Consider the following 27331-nt stretch of genomic DNA (forward strand, 5'->3'; position numbering starts at 1 on the left):
GGGAGTGGTGCCATTGAAATCCCCAAGTAGCAGAAAGGGAAGGGAAGTTGTTGAAGTATGGTAGTCAACTCGAGGTAAGTAAGTGGACTGCCCAGAACTATGTAGACATTGCAAATGGTGATTTCTGAGGTTCTTTGCACTCACACCACTATTGCTTCCAACACGGTACAATGGCAATCCACTCACAGACCGCATTAATGAGCACTGGCTCAGAATCTGAAGGTATAAGGGGATTTGGTGCCTCCATGATTAGCAGAGTATCCTTTTCCAGTTTCTCCTCTTCTTCCTCCTCCACTGCAGCCTTCGGTGGCCGGAATTCTTGTGAGAGCCTATTCGTGACAAGTGTGGGTACGCATTAAGAACTGGCAGCCTAGGGACCCACAGGTAGCGGTTTCTCCAACTCCTGACTGGTATCAGGGAGAAGGGTCCCCAAGACGGAGCCCTGTCACTGGTAGATGCCGGAGGAGGAAGCTGCTCCTCTGTCCAGATGTGGGAAGATAATGTCACAGGAGCACAGTGGGAGAACTGGTTCTGAAAAAATTCTGGTAGTGGGAGTAAGGGCTGTGACTTTCACATAACTGGATGTCATATTGACAGGATGTAGGCATTCATATTTTTTATGTTCCTCAGTATATGACAGGCGGTCAATAAATTTATATTCCTGTATTTTCATTGCTTTCTTGAAAATTGGGCAAACTGGTGGAAGATGGTGCTCCATGGAACTGACACACAAAGTTGGGCGATCACAAGGATTACCTACATAGAGTGATCATCCACAGTTCCCACATTTTGGGTTCACCATGCAGCGGGATGACGTATGACCAAAGTGCAAGCACTGAAAGCACTACAAGGACAGTGGGACATAAGGTTCAAATCACATATGTATACCGCGACTAATTTTTGCGGGAGGAAATTGCCTTCAAAGGCTAAGATAAATGTGCCTGTATCAATTCTATTATCCTTGGGACCTTCTTGGATGCATCAGACAAAATGTACATCTGACTGCTCAAGGTTAGCCCATAGTTCCTCATCTGTTTGGAGTATAAGGTCTTAGTGGAAGATCATTCCTTGGACAATATTCAAGGCATCATGTGGGGAAATGGTCATTGGTATGTCACCCAGACATTCGGATGCCCGAAGAGCTGTAGAGACTGCTGTAGTACAAGCAATGCTGGGCTCCTGCATACACTACCACACCTGTTGTCACACATCAGCTGTGTAGTGTGGGTTACTGACCCTTCGCCCAAAGGCACTCCCCTTCCAGACACTTTATATGCCTTGCCAGTATATTGTGTATTTGGATTTGGGGCTAATATGAATATTACGCTTACAGGCTTAATGCTAGCAGGCACCACCAGGAACTAACACCATTGCTCACAGGCAGTGCATGCAGCAGCAACAATGGCAGCACTGCAATTGGGAACTAGCTTGTACTAGCAGGTCACCTGGTCATCGAGAGGCTCCTAGATGTTACTCCACCATGGAAGCCGAGGCACAACCTGTAGCAACCACTTGCAGTCACAGCTATGCTCCACGCCACTTGTGCTAGCTGCCTACAGAGTCCCATCTGTTGGAGCTTCTACCAAGTCTGCACCAAACCGCATCACTCTGCTATACCACACAGCACGTACCATACACCTTGCAGAAGACCCCGTGCTACTGTGTAAGGCGCCAGGGTCATTATCAAATCAACATTTATTTGGACTATGTTGTACCTACATCTGATAATGATTGATTATTTCTGTTATTATTGTCATATGGGAGACTACTTTCTGTGGTTATGCTACAATAAATGTACATTTAAGGCTATCTGTGTGATCATCATTATTTGTCTTCCTGTCCACAACCGTCATACTGGGTTGCACTTGAGATAGGGGTATCTCACACCATTTGGATTTCGCTCTTGTTCACACTTTCAATGTGCAATGCTACGCTGGGCTAGAACACTGCTATTGCCTTGGTATCACCTACGACTGCCACTTCCCTATTATTATATTCTATGCAGTCTTGTGTTTGGCTCCATAAACAAGTAACAGTGCACCAGAAGAGGCTTTAATTAACAGTGACCTACTGCATATTTTTCCCAATGACTCAACTTTTGCAAATTTATCTTCAACAAGCTCCACAAAAAATAATGGCTTTATTGTAGTAAACGTTTTACCAGCAGTTCAAGTACATAATAAGTAATGAATAAATTGTTTTGCTCCTAGAAGTCTGGCTTGTCCCCTTTCCCATGGGGTCGACAGGTAGGAAAAACAGTAGGGTTGTAACTGTCTGCATTGACATTTCAATTCCTGTCGGAAGAGACAGCCGGATCAGGAAAGCTATTGTTCTGTGTAATTTAGTATGTTTCACATGCAAATTGTCTGCCACGATGCCACCCATTCCGATCAAGGGCTCTGCCCATGGGCGTCACCCAGATGGCACGACAGCAACTGCCAGAAGTCCTGATGCCCCAGGAAGACTGGTGTCTACACCTGGTCATGTGTGGGGAGCTAGCAGCTCAGGCAGCATCAGTGTGATCCCTGTGTTGTCAGGTGTCTCAACCGAAAGGTACAAAGTGACCCCACCACATCAGATTGGCTACCACATCAGCTTTGGATGCAAATAAGAGCTTACGCAAGTATTGTACGCAGATGATCTTTTAACACTGCATGCAGTAGGTGCTATTTAAGGTGCTCTTCCCCAGTCCATCCACACTACAGACTGCCCCCATGAGACAGTGATCAGATGGTCAGATAATAAAGACTGCAGCACAGAAAAGGAAAGAGTAGCTGCTTGCCATGCACATACTCACAAAACAATCATGAGCCCTCTGATGGGCCAAATATTGTTTGTGATTTAGTTCCACCTGTTCATTGAGAATTTTGACTAGGTATGTTTCTGTTTGGATATAGACTTTGAACGGTTCTTGGATATCCATTGTAGTTCCGTTGGGTACATGATGGAGAACTCTCGTTCAATTTTCTATTCATTCTGCTTTGTATTTCTGGGTGCGTAAGTGCATATAAAATGTACACTGATTACTTTCACTGTTTCCAGTGTGTTCTTTGAACTTAACTGCAATGTTCCTACCTGTTTGTTCTACGTAAAATCGTTTACAATAATTACATGAGATTTTATATATTCCTGAGTACAAGAAAATCGGGATTTGCAGTTTTTCCTGATTGTAATTTTGTTTTCAAAGTGTTACTGGTGAAATACCATTTTCATCTTCGTACTTTTAAACAGATCGAGTTTTCTTGCATTTTTGCTCACTATATGGTATTGTGACACAAGTAGGTTTTAGTATGATTTTTCCTTCTCTTTTCAGCGTTATTTCTTTATTTATCTTTAGCGTTTTCCATTGTGTCCATTGATTGTATAGATGAGTACTATTGCAGGATTAAGATCACTCTATTGTGCTATCTTAATGTTTCTGTTTCTTTATGTGATGCACCAGTTCCAAGCTGCAAGTTCATGATTCAGTTGATCACTGATCTAAAGAATGCATATTTGAGTCAACTCGGATGATAGAAGTGATTGTTAATTATAATATCTGTTGTGGACGGTTTCCTATACACTTCGAATCTGTGGTAGTAGTAGTTACTGCTTATTGTTATGTCCAAAAAATTTACTGACTTGTTTGTTATACTTCTATTGTTATTTTATTTTAGGGTATACGGTGTTTAATTTTTTGTGGATTATTTGTATGTTATTACTGTTTACAGGTAGCAGGGTGTAGTCTACGTATATGTGGTAGTAGATAATTTTGGATTATTTGTATGTTATTACTGTTTATAGGTAGAAGGGTGCAGTCTACATATATGTGGTAGTAGATAATTTTATCTAAAGAGTGTTATCTTGAATTGAAAAAATTGTCTTCTAAGGTTTTAATAAATATCAGCTATTGTGCCAGCACTGCAGCTGCCCACTGCTAGTCCATCTGTTTGTAAATTTTGTTCTCAGATTCAAAATAATTTCGTGATAGGGTGAGTTCAACTAACTATTCTTTAATATGCCTCGGCAGCAGATATCTTCCTATGGAGTAGCAGATGTTTCTTTATTATCTCTATTGTTTCTGTCACTGGTATACTGGTGAAGAGGTTGGTTGTGTTGAATGATACAAACTTTCCTCTTTGTGGGATCTTTCTATTTGTTATAGTATGAGCCAATATACTAGAGTTTCTACTGTGTAATTTTTTAGTGTAGGTATATAGTTTGGTTACTACTGCATTTAGTTTCTTACTTAAAATATAGGTTGGGATATCACTGTAATTAATTACACACAATTTTGGAACGGATTCTTTGTGACTTTTGGGCTGTGCTTACAAATATGTATTTCGGGTGTTTACAACAGTCCATGATTGCTTGTCTCAAACTGAGATGATTACTTTTAAAATTTTTTATTGTTTGCTTGACCTTTGCACTGAATCTATTAGATGGGTTACGACATATCATTGTATTATTGTTACTTTTAAAGACCAGTACTTTTTCTACGTAATTTTCATGTTTTGTAATTACCACAAAAATTACCTTTATTGGACTTTACTAATATCATGTTGTGTGTTCTCAGCTTATTTTCATATTTTTAAGAACATTTTGTTCATTGTGTGTATCTCTACTGAAGCATTTTAAGTTTTGTATTTCTCTTGCTATGAGTTTTGCTATTTTTGTTGTAATCTCATTCAGTTCTTGTATTGGTAATTTTGCCATGTCTATTGCAACCTTAGTTGTAGCTATTGAGTGTGTTATGGCTGTGCTATATAGGTGGGGTTCTGTATTGCAGTTATGACTTTTGCTGAATAGTTTCATTTAAACATCTGTAAATTGGATATTGAGGTTCCTTTACAATAAAATCCACTAATAAACACTTGCCTTTCTCTCCATCCACACAAAGCAAGTCATCCTAGCAACAGTAGTACATTGTCCAAGTAACTGTTTTTCAGATTATATAGAGCTGCAGGTTTCTGATGCAGACTTACTGACTAACTTTGAGGTCGTATAGTATAAACATGGAATACTATACCTGTTGTTGTCCTATGACAAATACTTCTGCTAGTTGAATGCAATGTAGCAGAGGAAAGTCTTGGCAAACGATGTCTATTATGTTTCTAAAAACAACAACAACTCGCTGCAGAGAACAGCTAGCACACTCACTTGTTCAGGGAAGCCATAGAAAGATGACAACACTTTCAACAAGAGGGAAGAAAGCACCAAAGCATCATAATAAATGGATCATGGATTCCTGTGCCGCAGCAAGCAACCAACGCAGATAGCAAAGGGAGAACCACAGTAGTAATGACCCGAGAAAACCCCTCAGCTGTCGGCATGACAGGTTAATCTCTGGCTGTGGGTTTGACTCCAATCTGCCTCCTGCAACGAAGACGGAATTTTTGATACTGCCAGCCACTTGTGCTGGTGAAGGTTAGGAAAATCATTAAAAAAATTTTGGCCGAGGATCCCAGAGCAGAAGCCAATACACAATATGTCGAAATTATTGAAGTCTATCAACAAGTGAATGAAGAAATAGCTCCGTATATGTGGGTAAGTTTGTTAAGTAGCCCGCACAAGTCTACTAACACAGCAAGCAGAGCTCTGAACATTCCACAACATATTGTTCAGAACATTTTACAAAACAATTAAGCTGAAATTTTACCGTACACAGTTGCCGTAAGATCTGATGCCCAACGACAAGGTGAGGGGCTTCAAGTTTTCAAAATGAATGCAAATGCATTTGGTGGAGGACTATTTTCATGAGAATTTTGTTTTTAGGGATGAAGCAAAATATTTTGTTACTAGCACTGAGGAAACACACACACACACACACACACACACACACACACACACACACACAGAGAGAGAGAGAGAGAGAGAGAGAGAGAGAGAGAGAGAGAGAGAGAGAATCTGACCACACAAAATATCTGCACAATATTTGCAAATCACTAAAAGTCTAAGAGTAAAATGTGTTACATTGCATCATGTTCTGACTCTTTATTGAAAAAACTTACACAACTGAAATGTTGTCCCTTGCAATGTGGTCTCCTCCTTGTTCCCTGCAATGCTCCATGCAAATTTTCCACTGTTGGAAGCAGTGCTGCAAGTCTTTTTATGCTATGCCATTGAGGAGGCTCATCGCTTTTTTCTTCACTGCATGCATGGACTCAAATCTCATTTCTCTGAGTGTAGACTTCCATTTTGGGAAGAGAAAGACATCACATGGTGCTACGTCAGGTGATGGTGGATGTTCCATTACTGGAATTTTGTTTTTCACCAAAAACCTCTTCACAAATATTGTATTATGTGCTGGCACATTGTCCTGATAAAGAATCCACAAGTGATTCTTCCACAGATCTGTCTCCTTCGTCACACACATTCATGAAGGGTTTTCACACATATATGTGTGGATGGATATGTGTGCGTGCGCGCGAGTGTATACCCGTCCTTTTTTCCCCCTAAGGTAAGTCTTTCCGCTCCCGGGATTGGAATGACTCCTTACCCTCTCCCTTAAAACCCACTTCCTTTCGTCTTTCCCTCTCCTTCCCTCTTTCCTGATGAGGCAACAGTTTGTTGCGAAAGCTTGAATTTTGTGTGTTTTTATGTGTCTGTTTGTGTTTCTATCGACCTGCCAGCGCTTTTGTATGGTAAGTCACATCATCTTTGTTTTTAAATCCCTTAAAACCAACATCCTTCCCTCTTTCCTGATGAAGCAACCGTTGGTTGCGAAAGCTTCAATTTTGTGTGTATGTTTGTGTGTCTATCAACATGCCAGCACTTTCGTTTGGTAAGTTACATCATCTTTGTTTTTAGATATATTTTTCCCACGTGGAATGTTTCCTATATATGCCACCAGTATATATACGGCATTAGAAGTGAAAGTTTTATAAGGTGCGGCCCTCCGCTAACCTCTGTGTCTATAATGTGGCCCCCGAGCCAAAACAATTGCCCACCTCTGGCTTAATGCATGGCTTTCAGATGTTATGTGAGAAAAGCACATAGTTGGGTTTTGCATGACCCATATTTTTGTGATCCATGCTGGATGGCATGGAGGTGATCTCATTCTGTTCAAAAGTCATTACATTTTAGCTCAGACTACATTCTAAGATACTACAATGGGCAGATATAGATACTGAATAGTAGTTTTGGGGATCACTCCTGCTACTTTCTTCTTGTCTTGTGTTGTGTTTTCTTCAAACTACAGGGCACAGGTTGGTTGGTTGGTTGGTTGTTTTGGGGAAGGAGACCAGACAGCGAGGTCATCGGTCTCATCGGATTAGGGAAGGGCGGGGAAGGAAGTCAGCCGTGCCCTTTGAAAGGAACCATCCCGGCATTTGCCTGGAGCGATTTAGGGAAATCACGGAAAACCTAAATCAGGATGGCCGGACGCGGGATTGAACCGTCGTCCTCCCGAATGCGAGTCCAGTGTCTAAGCACTGCGCCACCTCGCTCGGTAGAGGGCACAGTTTTTTGTTAGAGAACTTTATGGTATGTTATGGTTAAAACAGACTCAGCTGCAAATTCAATATATTTTAGTCTTATAGGTATTCCATTTGGTCCTGGAATTTGTCCAATTTTACTAACACTCCTATGGCTCCACACAGGGTGATGGTGACACACAATGCCAGTGCTGCAATTAGAGGCAGGTGGGCTAGGTTGCGATGGGGATTGTGTTGGATGGAGAGGGTAGAGGGAGAGAAAGACAGGAAGAGAGATTGCAGTGGATGGCTAGTGGCTTGGAGGGAGGCGGCCAGTTTGCTGGCTAGGAATGCAAGAAGCAGGAGTGGTTAGTGCACATGCTTGGCATGTAATAGACAGTTGTTAGAATCAGCAGGGAGCACCCCACACTGAAGATGATGTAGGGATGCGAACTGGGAGGAGGTGACAGAATACAGGAAGAGGAAACTATTACCTGGAAAGGGAGGGGGCGGGAGGGGGAGGGGGGGGGGGGGGGAAGGTGAAAGTGGGTTGCCAGAGATTAAGGCCAGGACAATGGATCACTCCCATCTGCGTAGTTGGTAGTGGAAGGAAGGATCCAGATGGCCTCGGATGTGAAGCAGCCATTTAAATTGAGTATATTATTTTTATCTGCATGTTGTGCCACCGGACGCTCAGTTCTGTTCTTGGGAACAGTTTGGCAATGGCCATTCATCTTGGTGGACAGCTGTCTGGTCATCATAACAACATAAACTTCTGTGTATTGTTTGCAATAGAGTTGATACATGACATGGCTGTTCTCATAGATGGCCCAGCCTCGTAGTCCATCCCTATGCCACTCTCACTCCCAACCCCTTGCCACAGGGCCATAACACTGTGAATGACCCAAGTGCAAGACTTGCCCAATCCACCACTTCCTGCTCCAGTTTGTTACAGACTTATCCTACACTCAGAGACTGGGATACCTGTTAACGCAGTCATGTCACGTATCAACCTGCTCCAAAAACTACACAGTTTATACAAATACTAAACTGTTTCAACTGTCCACCTGCATGAATGGCCACCACCAAATTGTTGCCAGAAGTAAAGTTGAACATACAGTGGCACAACATGCAGCAGAGCATAACACGAACAATTTCAACGGCTGCTTCAAAATCTGGATCATTTGGATCCGTCCCTCCACCGTCGCCTTCTCTGAAATATGCCGATGGGAGTTATCCTTGCAACACATCCTTTGCCCCCATAATCGTCCTGCCCTCAATCTACGGTAACCCAAACCTTCACCCGAGAGTTCCCCCTTCTTCTGTCTTGTCACCCTCTCCCAACTCACATCCCCTCATCATCTACAACATGCACCGCTCCCCACCAGCGTCAACACCTGCACACCAATGCCTCGCCTGTGCACCTGCCAACCCTCTCCCTACCACATTCCTCGCCAGCAAACCAGCTGTCTCCCTCCAGGCCATTAGCCATCTACCCAGTCTCTCTCTCTCTCTCTCTCTCTCTCTCTCTCTCTCTCTCTCTCTCTCTCTCTCAACCTAGTCCAAGTCCACCTGCTGAACTGCAGCACTGGCATTATGCATCCAGCACAGTGAGGATTATCCTCAAATCTAGCAAGCTTTCTTTCTTTTTTGTGTTTGCCTGTCAAAGACTCTATTCTTTTGCTTTTCGGGGAATGTCTTCTTTAGTTCTGAAGTATTTACATTGTAGCAGGCATTTCCTATTATAATATTTAAATCACTTATCTTTGCAGTTGCCCAAGAATTAAATAGGAATTTCCACTGTAAGTGAATGTTTGATAAGTGGGTTCAGTACATTTGCTTTTGCTTTGCCACCCTCAACTTCAGTTCTCTGTCTGGACACTGTGGCACTATTACACTGATAAGCGAAAACATTATGACCACTACAAACTGCAAGGTTGGATGCCTCCTGGTGGGACGGTAAGACAAATATGGAAGGCAAGGAGAGATGGATGGTGGCTTACCCTCACGAAGATATGCACTGCGAATGTAGAAATCCACTGAGATAAGTGCCAAAGGAAAGATTATTATTATTACTGCACAAAGCCTGTGAATGAGTAGCTTGAAAGCACCAAAGCTGGCTGAATGTTCATGTGTTACTGTTGTGAGCACCTATGGAAAGTGATAGGGCAGTGAAACAACCACTAGGTGGTAAGCGGGTGGGCGTCCACAACTCTTCACAAAACATGGGGTTTGGAGGCTTGTCTGCTCTGTAAATTAGGACAGATGTCAATTTGTGGCACCTCTGGCGAAAGACCACAATGCCAATGGACACATGTTTCGGAGCACACCGTTCAGAACACATTGTTGAACAAGGGGCTCCGCAGCAGATGAGCCCTGCATGTTCACATGTTGTCCCAACGATATCATCAATTACGAATGTAGTGGGCTCGGGATTATCGAGATTGTACTGTGTATCACTGAAAATGCGTTGGCTTGTCAGACAAATCACATTTTTTCCTACAACATGTCGACAGTCTTTCCACAAAGGCTGTCATCCAGGCGAACAGCTGCTCGAAACGTGCAGTACGCCACAAATGCAGGCTGGTGGAAGCAGTATTATGCTATGATAGACATTCTTCTGCTATCTTTCATCAATATAATTGTCTGTGTCTTGAAGCCAGAATCGTCCAACAGTGGCTCAATGAGCACGAAAGTGAAATTACGTTAATGTCTCAGCCACCAAATTCACCTGATATGAATCCAATGGTTCCCTTTTGGGTAGCTAACGAGCACCATCAATGCATTTACCTATCAGCAGCCAGTTATTCATTGGAATTACATAACTCGTGCGAAGATATCTGGTGCCACATAGCTCCACAAATCTAACAACAACATTAGAATCAACGATACGCAGAATCGGTGATATACTGTGTTACACAGTTGGCCCAACAAGTTATTAAGCATGTGGTCTTAATGTTTTGGCTCGTCAATATAAGTGTTCTTACATACAACCAGGTGTCGGTTTTGTGTGAGAGATCTTTCGATAAGATTCTGCTATGGAGGTCATTGAAGGCTTTACACATTGCCAGTTTGACATTTAATTGTGTTTTCTTTCACATTTCTCTATCTGTAGCTTGGCACTTTGTTTTACACCTATTGTGCAGCCATTGCTGTTTCTGTAGTAATTTTTTTTTTACAGAGAGCTGTAACACTAGGTACATATCTATCTATTACATGGTCAACTATGCTTTCAAACTTGAGTAGTTCTATCTGCTCTTGCCCAAACGCCATAGCTAAATGTTTTGGGTTCTTCATTGAGATATGAGAGTACTGCTTCTTTATTTTGCTGTCTTAAAATGTAAATATTTCTTCCAAGTTTAGTTGTCCTTTTTACTTTGGTCATAACTGTTAAGAAAAGAGATCGTAGTCACTGATACCAGGGTCAACATGGACATTAATTCCAATGTACACTCCCTGGCTAAAAAGGTGAAGCACTCAGACTGGGCAGAAGACCAAAATGAAACTTCAAAGATGAGAGGGTAAATAATGTTGTTTCAGTGACTACAAAATCGAGTCAAATTTACAAAGAACTTGGCCGTAAAAGCTCTCTTTGTCAGTATGCTGTTGCACCCCCTCTGACCTGGATGCATGGATTGATTCGGTTGGGAAGGGTGTCATAAAGCCATTGTATCCTCTTCTGAGGCATGCTGGCACACAATTGTTGTAACTGGTCATTCATGTCTTGGATACTAGCACTGGGACATGGTTGATATCTAAGCTGTCCCAGAGACGTTCTATCAGGAACAGATCTGGGGATCTTGCTTGCCATTAGAGTACCACAACATCATGCAGACAGTACATAGAGACACTTGCCATGTGTGGACAAGCATTGTCCTGTTGAAAAATGACATCTGATACTGTCACATGAGAGGTAACACAAGATGTCCAAGACAGTCTCTGATCAATGAAGAGACATACCAGTGCACTGGCTCCCCACAGCTGCAGTCTCCTCGCCACAAAGTGGAGTCATACAATGGCCAGTCGATCTCTGTTGCAGGATCAGGTAATCATTCAAACCGAGTATAAAAACGTTGCCCAGTAACTAATACTGCTTGTAGTCAACTACTGGACGTCAAATAACGTTTTTGGTTCAGACGCTTTTGCCCTTTTTGGTTTTCATATTAAGGACCAGGTAAATTTGGTTTCATCTCTGATCCCATTCCCAAAACTTGAACCATTCTGTGCACAGTTTAAACAGCTGTTTAAACCTACATTAGTTTGTGCGACAGGATTCCAGATCCACCTTTCCTTCAACAGGGTGGCTACTCGAACTTGGAGAAATGCCCTGATAATTTGAGGTATGGGGAGGAAGATGTCACAAGAAGCTTCTGAGAAATTAACAGAGGGCAGAGGGGGGGGGGGGGGGTTGAGCACCTCACAATAACGGCTTTTCTTTCCTCTCACAGCTGTATTCTAACTGCAGTTTTTAAACATCAATAATTTTTATGGACTAATATCCACATTTTGGAATAATAAGTCTTTTAAAATATGTGATCTATAAAGGTCAATAACATTAAATTCCAGTGTTAGGTTAAAAACACAGAATTTCCTGAGATTCTACCTGGAATTCCCTGAGACTCTACCCGATTTTTCTGGGTAAAATGTTATTCTCTGAGAATCCCAGGATTTCCTAAGAATCACCACCCTATTAAAGCAATCAGTAGTGCTTAAGTTTTGTTGAGATCACCTGGTACCTTTCATAATGTGCAAGCAAGCTGAAACAGAACTAGATAGTTTACAAAAAGTATGTGTTCTATCATCTAGCCAATGGGCTACACCCATGGTTGTGGTTCAGAGTCCTAATATATCACGTAGCATTTGTGGTGATTTTAAGTCTGACGTTACTGCTCAAGCAAATGTCAGTTTGTACACATTTCCTCGACAGGAGAAAATTGTTAGCTACATTGGCTGGGCGCCAATATTTCTCAAACATAGATCTCGCTAGTTTTGAGCTTCAATTGGCTGTATATGATTGTGCGCAATCAAAGCAGCTGTTTAAACCTACATTCGTTTGTGCAACAGGGATCCAGGTCCACATTTCCTTGAACAGGGTGGCTATTCAAATGTGGAAAAAAACCTGATAATTCCAGGTATGGGGAGAAAGATGATGTCACAAGAAACTGGTAGCCAAATAAAACAAATAGTTTGGAAATTATACGGCTGAGAGGTGTTTGATTTGACATCCTGTACTGACCAGCTGAGTCTTGCAACCACCTTTGAAAAGATGGACATACAGGTAACAGTTTTTATTGCTCAATACGCCATTCGGCGTGTTTTGTTATAACAGGTTACCATTCGAGGTTGCAAGTGTTCCCATGATATTTCAGAGATACCTTCAGCAACTTATCCAAGGCATCTCCAACTGTGTTAATTATATAGACGATTTGGTGGTTACCAGGGCCACGTGGGAGCAGCACATGCTCAATCTACAGATGTTTGAGCATCTCCAAGCCAAAGGTCTGCAGTTACCTTGGCAAATGTAGTTTCTTTGCACCAAGTGCCACGTACTTGGGTCACATATTAAGTCGAGAAGCACTCATCCTGAAGCAGGATCATGTGGCTGCATTCACTGACTCACCAGGTCCTAAGAACCTCAAAGAACTACAGTTGTTCATTGGCAAAGTAAATGTGGAGCACATTTCCTATCTGTTTTGTCAATTGCGCAAAAAAAGTATTAAATCTGGGTGATCAGAGGTGCGACAGATGATTTTCATGCAACTTAAAAAGTGCCTTGGGTTAGCCCCTTCTTTAGCGGCATTTCATGCCAGCATCTGTTCGACGCTTGCCACTGATGCAGCGGATTGTGACATGGGCACTATGCCATTCCACAAATACACTGGCAGCACAGAACAGCCCATTGCATTTGCATCTAAAACATTAAATGCAGTAGAGAGGAATTATTTAAAAATTAAAATGGAGGCATCGGCTATCATATACGGCATCTGGAGGTAGCAAGTGTTCCTCTATGATGCACAGTTTCACCTGATCATTGATCCCAAGCATCTTATTTCATTGTTCAGACCCTATTCAAAGCTTCCTGATAAAACAGCACAGCAGTTGCAACAGTGGCCATTGTTCCTCAGTAACTATACCCTTGAGATCCATTATCAGCCCACCATGCAGCAGTCCATCATGGACTCACTTTCCTGGTTGCCATGTGGCCCAGATGCCAAATTTTATAGGCATGAGGTGCTGTTTTTTGCCTTAAGACGCAAACCAGGAACACATCCTTGATGGATTACCGATTAAGGCATGTGAAGTAGTGGCAGAAATGGCCCACAATACACTCCACTGCCATGTGTTTCTGCTGTGTGGCAGAGGGAGCCACATGATGTGCCTAAGAATGCCGACCCAAAATGGCACAATTATTTTTCCTTATGGCATCACCAATGGGGTCATTTTGCTGGTGATGATGATAAATGTCGCATGGTAGTTCCTCCCATGATCTGCCCCCACATACTGCAGTTCCTCCACACTGCACATTGTGGAATGTGTAGAATGAAGGCGTGATGTGTATTTGCCTGGAGTTGACGCTGCCAGCGAATGCACTATACAGAACTGCCATACCTATGCCCACAACCAGTCTGCCCCAGCACAGCAGTTCAACCCTTGGCCATGCCCTGAGCAGCACTGGCCAAGGGTGGACACGGGTGGCACACCCAGCTGGCGGTGGCAGGAAATGGCGGGCGAGTGGAGGGGCACTACATCATGGTGCGGACAAAGCTGATTACAGTGCCAGACCAGCTGCTCCTGGTCAGCCTTATCCTCGAACATCTGAGACATTCTGGGGAGTGACGCAGTTGCTTGTGTCAATGCCCTCCCAAACTTCCCACGTCACACAGATGGCTGCAACTACTACACCGGCACAGACCCCCCACACTTTTCAATCTGTTGTGGCCAACTCCGTGGGCCCACCGCATATTAACATTCGGGGACCCCCGCCTGGGCTCGTACTTTCAGACAGGTGGACACAAGGCACTGTTCTTAGCAACAGTGTGGAGGTGGGGGGGGGGGGGTGGAGGGGGCAGATATTTGATATTTGAGGTTGAGGCCAGCCAGGAGCTGCTGGCCTCCCCACACACACCAATTTCCCATCACTGCCAGGTGGGTGGGCTGCCTGCGACCAACCTAAGGACCGGCCAACCTCTTACTACTACAACTTCTGTCCTTGTGTTAGGTGTCTTCACGAAGTCAACAATGACCAGTGGTGGGAACTGATGGAGGTCAAAATCCTTCCTCCCACTACGCCACTTTCAGCTACTCACTCCTGTCACCACCGGTTCCCTTCCTCACCATCAGCGGAAGTTGATCATTATTGGCCAGTGGTTTCCACAGAGACTGACCTGTCAGTCCCATCTACAATACTTCTGGTGCCCACTTCCCTTCAGGCTGGTCCAAGCTTTGTCCCAAACTCAGTCGCTCAGCCAAGCTCTCACAGACAGTGCCACCTCCCAACCCAGACAATCACTATAGGGACTGCCTGTGGGCAACTTTGGCAAGTATTCAGACATTCCTCTATCCCCTTCTTCAGTGATGTCGATAACAGTCAGGTCACTTTCGGCCTTTAGGTGCTGATTAAATGGGGGGAAGGGGGGGGGGGATGGGGGAGATTTGGTATGAGGGCGATTCGGATTCCCCGCCTAGGCCGAATATTGGCAGAGGGAACATGTCAGAGACACTCATGCTCTGGGCGACAGCCATGGCAGGATGTAGCCACCGAGCAAGCAGTTAGGTGGCACCTCTCTCTGATGAGAGGTTGTCAGCAGCCCGGCAACTGCAGCCAGTCTCTTGTAAAAACTGAAGTCTTACGTACACACCACTGGATAGCAGAGTATTTTGAGCTCATCTGATTAACATTTTGTTATTTGGACTTTCTGTGGATTGTGGTATATGCTTAGATGACTCGGCTACACTCTGGACTTGTGTTGGTTAATAATTCACATCATGATCTCTACTTCATTCACCACCAGAACTGCCCGTTTCATTCTGCTGGTCTCCTTGTTACCATCAAAGGGAGTAATCACAAACTGAGCTTCTACCCACACAGAGTATGACTGGACATGATGTGTGGCTGCAGGCATGTTGGCGGCATGCAAAGGTGGCACGGCGGCAGTCGGGCCACATGCTATTGTCAAAATTTAGACACAGCAGACACGACATCAGTTCTGCCATCAGTATGCACAATGAATGTATTTCTATTATTTGTGTTTGCAAAGCTACAGCACAAACTATTACAGGTACAGAGAAGCACAATATGTCATGATAAAGAAGAGGTGCAGACAATTCTGCTGAGAAGCTGACACGCTCTGTGATTAATGTGTGCAGAAAGTTAGAGAGCCGTTAAGTTTTATCTCTGAAATACAGTAAATAATTAACAACTTTTACAATTTTTCTGGTACCAAAGAAACTGACCTAACACATTGTAGTGGTCATCAATGCACATTTACTGAGCTATGCACATGAACTGCAAAGTAATTAATAAATCTGCGGGACATTTTGTAATTGAACTTTTCATTACAATCACCTTACCATTTAATACATGATTAGCAAGGTGTGATTACACACCATACGCAACGTATGAATGGTAAGATTTACAATTTTTATTGAACTTTATAATTAACTGTTTATTAATTTGCACAGCTTGACCTGTAATTCAGAAATTAATACCACTACATCAATTCTGATTGCAACAATGGGAAAAGGGGGAACATTCGTGTAAAGAAGGGGTCCATATATGTTTATGTTGTAATAATCAACGGCACAGAGATCATGAAAGGGGGGGGGGAGGGGAGGGGAGGGGAGGGGAGGGGAGGGGAGGGGAGGGGAGGGGAGGGGAGGGGAGGGGGGGAACAGAAGGAACTAATGATATTAGCTGCATTGGGACTTTATGCGCAGTCAACAGATGAGTGAAAATACGTGCTAAACCGGGACTCAAACATGAGATCTCCCACTTACTAGGCAGTTGCAATAATCATTGTGACATCCAGACACAGTGTGTATCACAAATGCATGGACTATCACAGCACGCTCCTTGGTCGACCCACATTCTCATCTAGTCCATGTCCATGTCCTCCATGCTCACTAATTTTAGATTCCTGCTATATTGCCGAGACAGTCCATGCATTTGCGGTGAACAGTTTTTGGGTGGTGCATTGGTTGATGCAACAGCCTAGTATGCAGGAAATCCTGGGCTCGAGTCCCAGTACTGCGCACATTTTCACTCTTCTCCATTAATTCTGATGAAGTCCCAGTGCAGCTGATATCATTAGTTCCCCCCCCCCCCCAACTTCAATTTTCATAATATGTATCACAGCTGTGTGGATTCAGATTTTTCATGACATTTATACGTAAAATGTTGTAAATGAGGCTGGTGACAGTGCGAGGTCATTAAGTGATATAGATGTGTGGTGATCCATGGATGGAACGAGCTAAGGGCTTAAAAGCAAGGCAGCCGTCTTGCTGGTTCGCATTTTTGGGTAAGAGTTGAAGAGGCTAGACATATGCTTGCCTGAGCAGCGATCCAGCTGCACACTTTTCGGCTATAGAAATTTTTGCAGCATAGAAATTTTTGCAACATCAATTGCAAAATTCTGAACTCTTTCACACCAGTTCAGTGGAGACTTGAAGATACTCTGCAGTGGTCAGGAATCTATAGCATTTCTGATGGTTGGTCAGGAGAAATTTTATTTTTCATGTGTGAAGCTGCTTTGGACTTTCAAAATGAGTCTGATTTTTAACTCAATTTGCCAGTGGGGACTTCGATTATTTTTCATTACTGATAGACATTTAAGATGAATGCATTTCGTGCCAATTAGGCTACTACTTAGTGTATTGGGGGCTTGAGCTAATTTCAATGCACTTAATCACATAGTAGCTTATCACCAGCCTAATTGTTGTGTTTATTTATGGGCAATAAACTCTCTTTGTTAAAGTTGGGATGTATTATTTAGTTTTGCTGCACCTATGATCAACCTAACATTAATTTGTTATCTGACTAATACGATGGAGGCAAGTTTATTATTTTATTTTTATTTAACAAGCAACCACTACCAAGAGAGAATCAATCATCCCCATAGTAGTAAATAGGAAACGACTTCACTACATTCATAGTTCAGTCTAACTAGTGTCATAATATGTTATTTCACTTTTACAGCCTCATCTCCCCCATCTTGTCCTTTTGAGGTATTTGTACTTACCCAAACCAGAGTCGTTGGATTGTTGGTACACCCCATCCAACCTGTTCTGCTCGAACGTAGTCAGGAGTTTGATACTGATTGTTTTTTGACCATATCCATTCTTTTATGCAAATATCTGGTACTTCAACCTTTTCTTCATCTCCTGTGAACACACAACATTTTTTTATATTTATTTTATGACTAAAATACACTACCACAGAAAATCATTTGATTACTACAGTATCATCAGAAGGTTATTCTACTAGACTCTCTCATACCTTTCTCTTTCTGCTTGCTTGCCATATATATATAATGGTGGAGATTGAAAAGAATTGCATAGACCATCTGTCGTACAGGGCGGAATACCAAGTGTATGCTTGGCAAATCTTTGTGATTCTCATCTTCCATCAGCACTGGCAACTTTATCTCACCCTGCAATAAAAGTAAAAGAAGTCTCCAAAGAAAGGAAAAAAAAATTGTCTCATACATCTTAACAATTTCACTAACTGTAATTCTACCATTACCCCAAAATGACTCTGTATGACACTAAATTTAACCTTACGATACTCGCAGAACACAATTCTGAAGCACACGCTTGTACCTCACACTTCAATACAGGAATTTTTTATTTGAAACTGGAAATACATTATAGTAATGAATAGTTCCAGATAATATTTAGGTAGCTGTAGCGACAACAGTGAGCATTTGTAAGAGAATGCTGTCTAGGGTGTGGTGCAGAAACAGTATGGAGATGGACATAGAGAGAAATGGGAAGGAAGGTAGGGGGGGGGGGGGGGGGAAGATAGGATATAAAGTTCGTTTTGAGTACGCTGATGAAGTTTTGTTGGGAAGCCCTTGCACATCCTCCATACAGTCCCAATCCCCCCCCCCCCCCCCCCCCCCCCAATGAGATTTCCATATTTTTGGAACCCTGAATAAAGGCATCTGTTGCCATCGATTTACTTTGGAGGAGTAGGTGCATGCCTGGGTACAATCATGGTCCTGCAGGCAACCACAAACATTTTTCCACAATAACACTGACCATCTTGTCTCACGGTGGTAACGCATTAACTCTTATGGTGATTATTTTTGAAATAATAACCCGTTTCTTACTTCTTTCCATTTGTCTTGTTTTCATTACTTGCGTCTCGTGACCCACTGGTCGCGATGCTGATTGGATGAAAGTTAAATTCATGACATCATATACATTAGCCAATAATAAGTGTAGGTAAGATCTGAGCGAACGCAACATCTCTGCTACACTCATTCTCGTGTTCACACTTGATGTGAGCAAATATCTTTGCACATTGTGAGACCGACCTATTTCGTTGAAATGGTTGGTTCTGTTGCATGTTATGTATGTGATAGAGAATATTCAGTGAGAAAGCATTTGAATGCTCATTTGAGAAATGTGCGTAAAATACAGGCAGATGAATAAGCTACGATAAAGTGCTCAAAAAGTGGCTACTGCTTTAAATGTAATTTTTTGGGTAAGTTGCGCTACATGTGGAGCAGGAGCACATGGTTGAGATGGTAACAGAAATTAGTGAATTCCACATGAAAGACTGTAAGTTAAGTGTACTCTGCCTATTTAAATTATCATCATCCATTGTTGATTATTACGTACTTGCCTGACCCGTGGCTGTTAGCTCTTGTTTTGTTGGTCAACAGAACATGTGCTTATTTGAAAGCCTGAAAAGATGCATTTCACATAAACTGTATACTTACTGTATGTTAGATTCAGTGTAGGTTAAATTGTTGCAAAAAATCACACTAGTAACTGATTGGTGTCAGTAATTCATGAGAGTAATCTAACAGTGCAGTTTTTTTTACTCCTGCTGTTTACTTTGTACATGTTGAATCTGAATGTAATTGTTTTTCCATCAATGCTTTTATTTTAGACTTTCTGAAGTGGAAGTCTGAGAAGGATAGGAAAAACAAAAAGTAGTTTTTGTATCTCATTATGGCACTAAGCATTTAAAAGATGGCACTGCAAAAACCACCTTTGTGTGCCACAGATGTGGCACATTTTCATCGAAGTCAAGTGGCAAAATTATGTGTAGGTCTCAGAGTACTTGCAAGATGTGGAACCATTGCTTTGCTGCCATAAAGTTTCACGAAGAAGAAAGTGGAATTTTTAGTGTCATTTACTACAGAACACATTTCAGCCATGACCAGAACATTGCCTTTCTGCATCTCAGTTGTTCTGATAGAGAAGCCACCACTGGTGAGTATTACCTTAATTGTAGAATTTTGCTGTCCTTTCAGTGATCCCCAAGTACAATGGTCAAACTTGATTAAAATATGGCGTGAAAGTTCAGAATCCATTGTCAGGCTTGCTTTTAGTTACATGTAGTTGACTTTTACTTTTTTGCAGCGAAGGAACATTGTTTTTTACTGTTGAAAAATGAATATTGTTATGGATATGTGATCTGGAGCAAAAGGTGAGAATATATTGATTGGCAGTTCATATGAATACAATTTGTGATGGTAGCATGAATGCAGTTGCAAAAGACCAGATTTTGTGATCCATATTGACCACAATAATGGTGAATGTAATGCCGTGTACTTGGTTGTGTGGAAGCAGGTGTCGTGCATTACAGTAATGCATGTGTGGAAGTAAGTTCTGAAATATTTATGTATTGCCTTGCGTTATTGCATATGTCATAGTAACCTATTTAAGAATAGATCATTAATGCATCTTCATAGACTATAGGCAATACATTTATTTTTTCTTGTCCAGCATGTTAAATATGTTGGCTCAGGGCATCTGCAACTGCAATAATGGATTTGACACTACATGATAGCATCAATTACTACAATGCTCTGACATGTACTTGTAGACCTCATAACCATATGAAAATAGCCTTGGTAACTGAAACTGAGAAATATCACATTGCAACTGGTGCTGTAATCTGGTCTCGGTTTATTCTTCCATTCCAGTGTGTTAATGACATCTTCAGTACTGTTGGAAGGGCACACTGAATATACTGTCAAGCCATTTGTTAAACTATCCAGTATATAAGTATTTAGCAACTGTTATATTGCATGAATTCATTTCATTGGGGGTGGTTAACTGCAAGTGTTCTTTCTGCATACTGTCTGCATGTACACACTCGGAATTGGCCTCTTTGTAGTTGGAGTAATTTTAAAATGTTGCAGGTAAAATTGCTGAAGGGGTCACTTTCCAGAGAATTCTGGATGATGTGTGGGACTCAATTCATACTAGCGGAGTGGAGAGGCTGCATCTCCTGACTCGGCATGACCTTCATAACATTAAAAGAGACTTTGCCATTGGTGATTATCAGCAGCATAACACTGACGAAGTCAGTGTTAGTATGTGTTGGAGAAAATGAAAGATTGTGTTCTCCTCTATAAGAAAGAAGCTGAGGCCAGGAAGATTTTGACAGCACTGACTTGGTGATAGTGTTAATGACTGACTACCAGAAAAAGTTATTACAGAGATTTGGACAAAATATTGTATGTGGAGACTCCACACATTGTACAAATGTTTACAAGGTGTTGGTGACCACATTGTTAGTGGTAGATGATTTGGTTCACGTACGCCTGGAGCATTCTGTGTTTCAAATCGGGAGACTACTTCCATAATGACTCATTTCTTTAGTGCTGCGAAAGAGAGCTGGCATCATAAAAATGTCTGTATTCATGTCTGACGACACTAATACTGTCCACAGTGCATGGACATGAGTCATGGAACCTGCAGAAAATAATCTGCTGTGCATCTGGCGCACACACACACACCGCAGCTGGCAGAATAATTTGAAGAAAGTCCATGGCAATGAAGAAAAGAAAGCATTTGTGTACAAGGCTCTTCGTACACTGCTTGAAGAAGCAGACACAGACAACTTTAATGAGCTGCTGGAGTCGTTCGTCGGGCAGCTGTAAGCAGATGAAGGTACAAGAGACTTTGGTGTATATTTCACTTCAAGTCACTTATCTCAGCCTCAGCAGCGGGCATACTGTCACCATCACAATCTGGGTATAAATATAAATATGCACCTTGCAGCAATGCATAGAGTTTTAAAATACTGTTATCCAGAGGGAAAAACAACAATAGACTTGACAAACTACTTTTTGTGTTGATGAAATTAGTGTGCGACAAACTGTGTGCTCGAATGGTTAAACCGTATAAGGGTGGCCATTCATATAGGATTAATGTTATCATGGTTCGTCACAAAGCTTCTTGTAATAAGGAGAGTGACATAACAGTCAATACTGATGGCACAAAGTTTCATGTGAAATTCCAAACAAATTGTGGTGTAACACATACCTTGATTTGAAATAAAATTGAATGTAAATTGGAGTGCAAGTTGAAATGTTCCAAATGTAATATATGTATACATGCTTTCAGTTGTTCCTGTGTGTTCATTTCAACATATGCAAACACATTCATGCAGTGTCAATGTGTATGCATTATATTCCAGTGCCACATTTACACCAACTGAAGCAACAGTGACAGAAGAGGCTTCTGCAATTTTGTGTTCACTGCAAACAAATACTAATGATCACGAGAACACATCTCTGGCCCGAGAACTAATGTCCACAGAAATCTTGAAGTCAGTGCAGAAAGATGCAGCTCATTCACTGTTACTTTTTCAATCAGACTGCAGGGAAGCTCCACAATGCCCCAGCAATGAGAGGGTAAAAGTTCAACGAAGACCTGGTAAATGTAACAAACAGCCAAAGGGCAGTTTGAAGACACCAACCCTTGCTGAAAAAGCAAATACTGTTTTGGCACTGAGGCAGCCTGAAAGTGAAATATTAAAAGTTCACATTGATTCTGACCATAATTACTGTCACCAGTAAGTTTTACGTGTGTGTGTGTGTGTGTGTGTGTGTGTGTGTGTGTGTGTGTGTGTGTGTGTAGGCGCGCGCGCAGGCTTCTGAACATTCCACGGTTTGTAAGACTACTGGGTAAACTTGCCATGTAAAACAAAGAGTAACGCATTGTGCTTGGTACCCATGTTGGTGATGCGGAAACCCAAGTGATATTGATAAAGAAAATAAACTTTTTTGCAATTTTTTTTTCAATTGATACCTTTATCCTTTTATTTGCATGTGCAATTAAAACTTTTATTTGAAATCCTACTCGATTACATTAAAATGAGTTATTGTGTAACTAGTGGAGAAAATTTAGATGTGTCTGCAGAGCAGTGTGTTTGGCATGAATTTGAAGCCCCTTATCACATGATGGACCAAAGTCTGTTGTAACAATATATTGCAAAATAAAAATGCTTTATAACAATTAAAAGATATTTTTCACTTCCGAAACACATTTCAATTCGGTTCATTACTAAGAGTTCAACAGAAAAAAAATTCAGTGCACTTAAGCTAAGTATCTGATGCTCCCCTATATTTGTTTAATGGCTCTGAATGTGGCCACTTCCTGAAAAATTTTGTACTGGCATTCCAACAGTAGTTATTGACCAAGGAAATTTGTGGCAAAGAATTTCACACATTGTTCAGTCTGAGGAAACAAGGTTTCTACATCACCCAAGGCGCAATTTCTGAGCAGGACAGTGCAGTTAGTATTATTTACAGAATGTTTATAATTGTAAATACAAGTGGGACACTTTTCTTTACTACAATTAATTATTTCCTTTTCAGTATCATTCCATGCTGTTTTAGAATTACTTTTAGAGTTTACAGTCTCATGTGCTTCACTTCTAGCAATTATATTTTTAGATTTATACACCTTTCCTTGTCTTCGGTACCTTTTGAGATTCATCTTTCAGAATAAAAGTTTTCATGTAGATTGCAATGCTTAGTTGGCAGAATTTACCAACCAGTAGGTAGCAAAGAGGAAAACCAAACTATTTTGGAGTCTTTCACCCCAATTTTTATTGGTACAGAAAATGCTGTAACTGGTTCTTTGTAGTCAGTACAACAGTTATTTTAAGTTGGCCTTTAAGAGACGTTACAGTAATGTGGAGAATAATTTAATCATTGCTGCATAAAGGTATTTCCATTTTACTGGACCTTAACTGTGCACTTGCTTTCCTGGGTATTCTTTACTACAAGTTGTGAGTGATTTTTTTATAAACAATAGATGTGTCTGAGCTGTAGTAACTGTACTCACAGTAAAGATGCATTTCACCTGTTTTTTGTTCACACTTCACTGATGAGAACACCTCATTCCTGTTTTTGCAGTTTTAGAGTATTTTTCAGAGTGAAAGTGGAATTTGCATTTGGTACGCTTGTCACTTTCTTCCTTTGTTCATTTTATTTAGCTACACATATCTCTCAACCTGATATGCTTCAAATGTAAGAATTTTACATCAAAATGTACACTATGCTGCTAGGAAATTGGGAGCAATAGAAGTACTAATTGATTCTGAGACACCAGAGATTATGTGTGAACATGGACTGGAAGAAAATGTAATCAAGACGTACAACGTTCTTCCATTTGAGAGATGAAGTTTTCCATTTGTAAGGTATGCGACCCTTCAGACTTTGCATGTAGTAATTCCATGGAAACGCCTTGATTTTTTTTAAAAAAAAAAAAAAAAAAAAAAAAAAAAAATGGTTCAAATGGCTCTGACAAGGGAACCTCCCCATCGCACCCCCGTCAGATTTAGTTATAAGTTGGCGCAGTGGATAGGCCTTGAAAAACTGAACACAGATCAATCGAGAAAACAGGAAGAAGTTATGTGGAAGTATGAAAAAAAAATAAGCAAAATATACAAACTGAGTAGTCCATGCTAAGATAGGCAACATCTCGGAGAATATGCGCTCATGAGCACCATGGTCCCGTGGTTAGCGTGAACAACTGCAGTAGGAGAGGTCCTTGGATCAAGTCTTCCCTCGAGTGAAAATTTTAATTTTTTTATTTTCAGACAATTATTATCTTTCCGTTCGTTCATTGACGTCTCTGTTCACTGTAACAAGTTTAGTGTCTGTGTTTTGCGACCCCACCGCTAAACCGTGCGATTAATAGACGAAAGGACGTGCCTATCCAATGGGAACCGAAAAAGTTTGATCGCAAGGTCAATCGTCAACCGATTCCTCCACAGGAAAATACGTCTGATACATTCTATACGACACTGGTGACGGTATGTGCGTCACATGACAGAAATATGTTGTCGACCCACCTAACCTGTACACTTGGCGAATGGGTAAAAAGATTCTTCTACCTTGCCCGATTTAGGTTTTCTTGTGGATGTGATAATCACTCCCAAAAAAGTGATCACATCGGACGGACAGATAATAATTGTCTGAAAATAAAAAATTAAAATTTTCACTCGAGGGAAGATTTGAACCAAGGACCTCTCGTACTGCAGCTGCTCACACTAACCACGGGACCACAGCGCTCGTGAGCTAAGGCTGTCCTTGATGTTGCATATCATGTGCATAGACTATTCAGTTTGTATATTTTGCTTATTTTTTTTCATACTTCCATACAACTTCTTCCTCTTTTCTCGATTGATCTGTGTTCAGTTTTTCAAGGCCTATCCACTGTGCCAACTTATAACTAAATCTGAGGGGGGTGCGATGGGGAGGTTCCCTTGTGAGCACTAGGGAACTTAACTTCTGAGGTCATCAGTCACCTAGAACTTAGAACTACTTAAACCTAACTAACCTAAAGACATCACACACATCCATGCCCGAGGCAGGATTCGAACCTGCGAGCGTAGCGGTTGCACGGTTCCAGAATGTAGTGCCTACAACCGCTCGACCACTCCGGCCGGCGATTGATAAAAACTTTATGTATGGCGGGTTTTGAGTCACCATCAAATAATTGTGACAAATTTACACAAAAGACAAATTACGAAAGCTAATACATAATAATTATGAGGCCAAAGTAACATCAGGAATGGAAATACATACTGGGTACAAGTACTTACAGTGTGCTTAGGCAGGCTCACATAAGTTAGCAATACAAGAAAAACACACACTCTCATATGCAATTGCTGTTAGACAACATTTGCAACAAAAGATATTATCTGGGAACTTCATGTCAGGCTGAAGACAGCAGACTCGAGGATTGTATTGTTTTAACTTGGTGCCAGATGGCGTTGATGTCAAAGATTGAGACAAACTAAGACATAGCTTTTATAATACACAAAACAATGTAAATATTCCAGTCACATTTTTGAATACAAGAGACTTGCATTTTTCAGTGGAGTGGGACATAAAGGAGGCAGAGTTGCTATACATTTAAACAAAAAGGTAAAGGATGCCACTTTGTGGAAAGACATAAACATACAGAAATTGTCTTGAAGCAGCAGTTATACAGAGAAAGGAAGAAGAGCTTAATACTAGGGCAGTACTGATCTCCAAGTTGTCAGGTAAGACGTTTTCTGAAGTAACCTCATGCACTACTAGAAAAGGATATCAGAGAATTCACTTACATAATAGTAGTTGGTGATAATATAAAAACACTAGAAGGCAGTTCTCATTCAAGGGACTTATATGCTCTAATCAAAACTTAACCTAAATTGTAGTGAGGGGGGGAGGGGGAACTGCTATATGGGATGCTGCTGTTCCACCATTAGCAACAATGGTAGATCATGTCATCAGTCTATATAAAAAGTTCAGGTATTAAATATTAATTTCAGATCATTGCAAGCTGTCAACAGAAATTATGGACAAACCAAAACACAATGCATTTACATTTATGGATGTAAGACACATTAAAAAACTAAAGATGTTACATTTAGCTCAGAAAAATGGAGTAATAATAATAAAATTTTATTGCCATTCAGCTTATTACAGCAATAGACAAAGTCAAGAGCATACATTTCCCAGTGTACTTTAGTTTGTGTGAAAAAAGTAGAAACCACAAGTTACCAAGCAGTACTTTCATCTTTAAAAAATTCAACAACAGTTTAAAAAGGATTGTTTACTAGTAAATTACACAATTTGGCTTTAAAAATATTTACATGGAATTCTTTAAAATCTTTGCTTAGTCTGTTAAACATCCTTAGTCCAAGGACTAGGTACGAGTTCTGTGATTTACATAGTCTATGATGTGGCATGTCTACACATGTTCTGTTTCTAGTATCATAGCTATATCACTTCTCAATACAACTTTTGAAACATTGTTTCTAATGTACAACAGAACATTATAAATGAATATGTTTACTACTGTAACACATTGCAATTTGATGAACAGAGGTTTACAGTGTTCTCATTTACTGGAATCAGTAATTACTCTCAATACTTTCTTATGCAAAAGTAAAATATCATTTGTGTAACGATTACTACCCCACAATAAAATTCCATATGATATAATGCTTTGGAAGAAAGCAAAATATGCTGATCTCACATAGTTATCTGGAACATATCTTTTTAAATTTCTTATTACATAAATAGGTCTTATAAGTCTACCTGATATATTTTTGATGTGTGTTTCCCAGGTCAATTTGCTGTCAGTAGTAACACCTAAAATTTCAACAGTTTCTAGTTCATGGTGGTCAGGGATCTCCTTCAAGCTAACATAAAGTTCCTGGGTTTTACTTTCATTTTGCAAGAAACCATTCGCTCTGAACCATAATGAAGATTGAGACATGGTATTTTTAGTCAATATTTTCAGTGGGGCTAGATTTGTGCTTTTATTTAGAAAAGTTGAGCCACTGGCATATAATATTGTGTGAGAATTTATGAATAAAGGTAGATCATTAATCATTCTCTTCTTCTCACAGCATTACAACCCTGTGTGGGTTTTACCCTCATCAAAAAGTTTCTTCCATTCTGCCC

General features: G+C 41.0%; 1 protein-coding gene across 1 annotated transcript in view; it reads right to left on the reverse strand.

Annotated features, from left to right (window-relative positions):
• LOC124721619 (constitutive coactivator of PPAR-gamma-like protein 1 homolog) overlaps window positions 1-27331 on the reverse strand; it is a gene marked incomplete in the record, with an annotated part of 229198 nt that overhangs the window by 66536 nt on the left and 135331 nt on the right. The window contains 2 exon segments of the mRNA XM_047246678.1: window positions 17633-17774; window positions 17890-18043. Of these exon segments, the coding sequence (XP_047102634.1) occupies window positions 17633-17774; window positions 17890-18043 (296 nt within the window).

The sequence above is a fragment of the Schistocerca piceifrons genome, chromosome X (genome assembly GCF_021461385.2).
Source record: "Schistocerca piceifrons isolate TAMUIC-IGC-003096 chromosome X, iqSchPice1.1, whole genome shotgun sequence".
NCBI lineage: Eukaryota > Metazoa > Arthropoda > Insecta > Orthoptera > Acrididae > Schistocerca > Schistocerca piceifrons.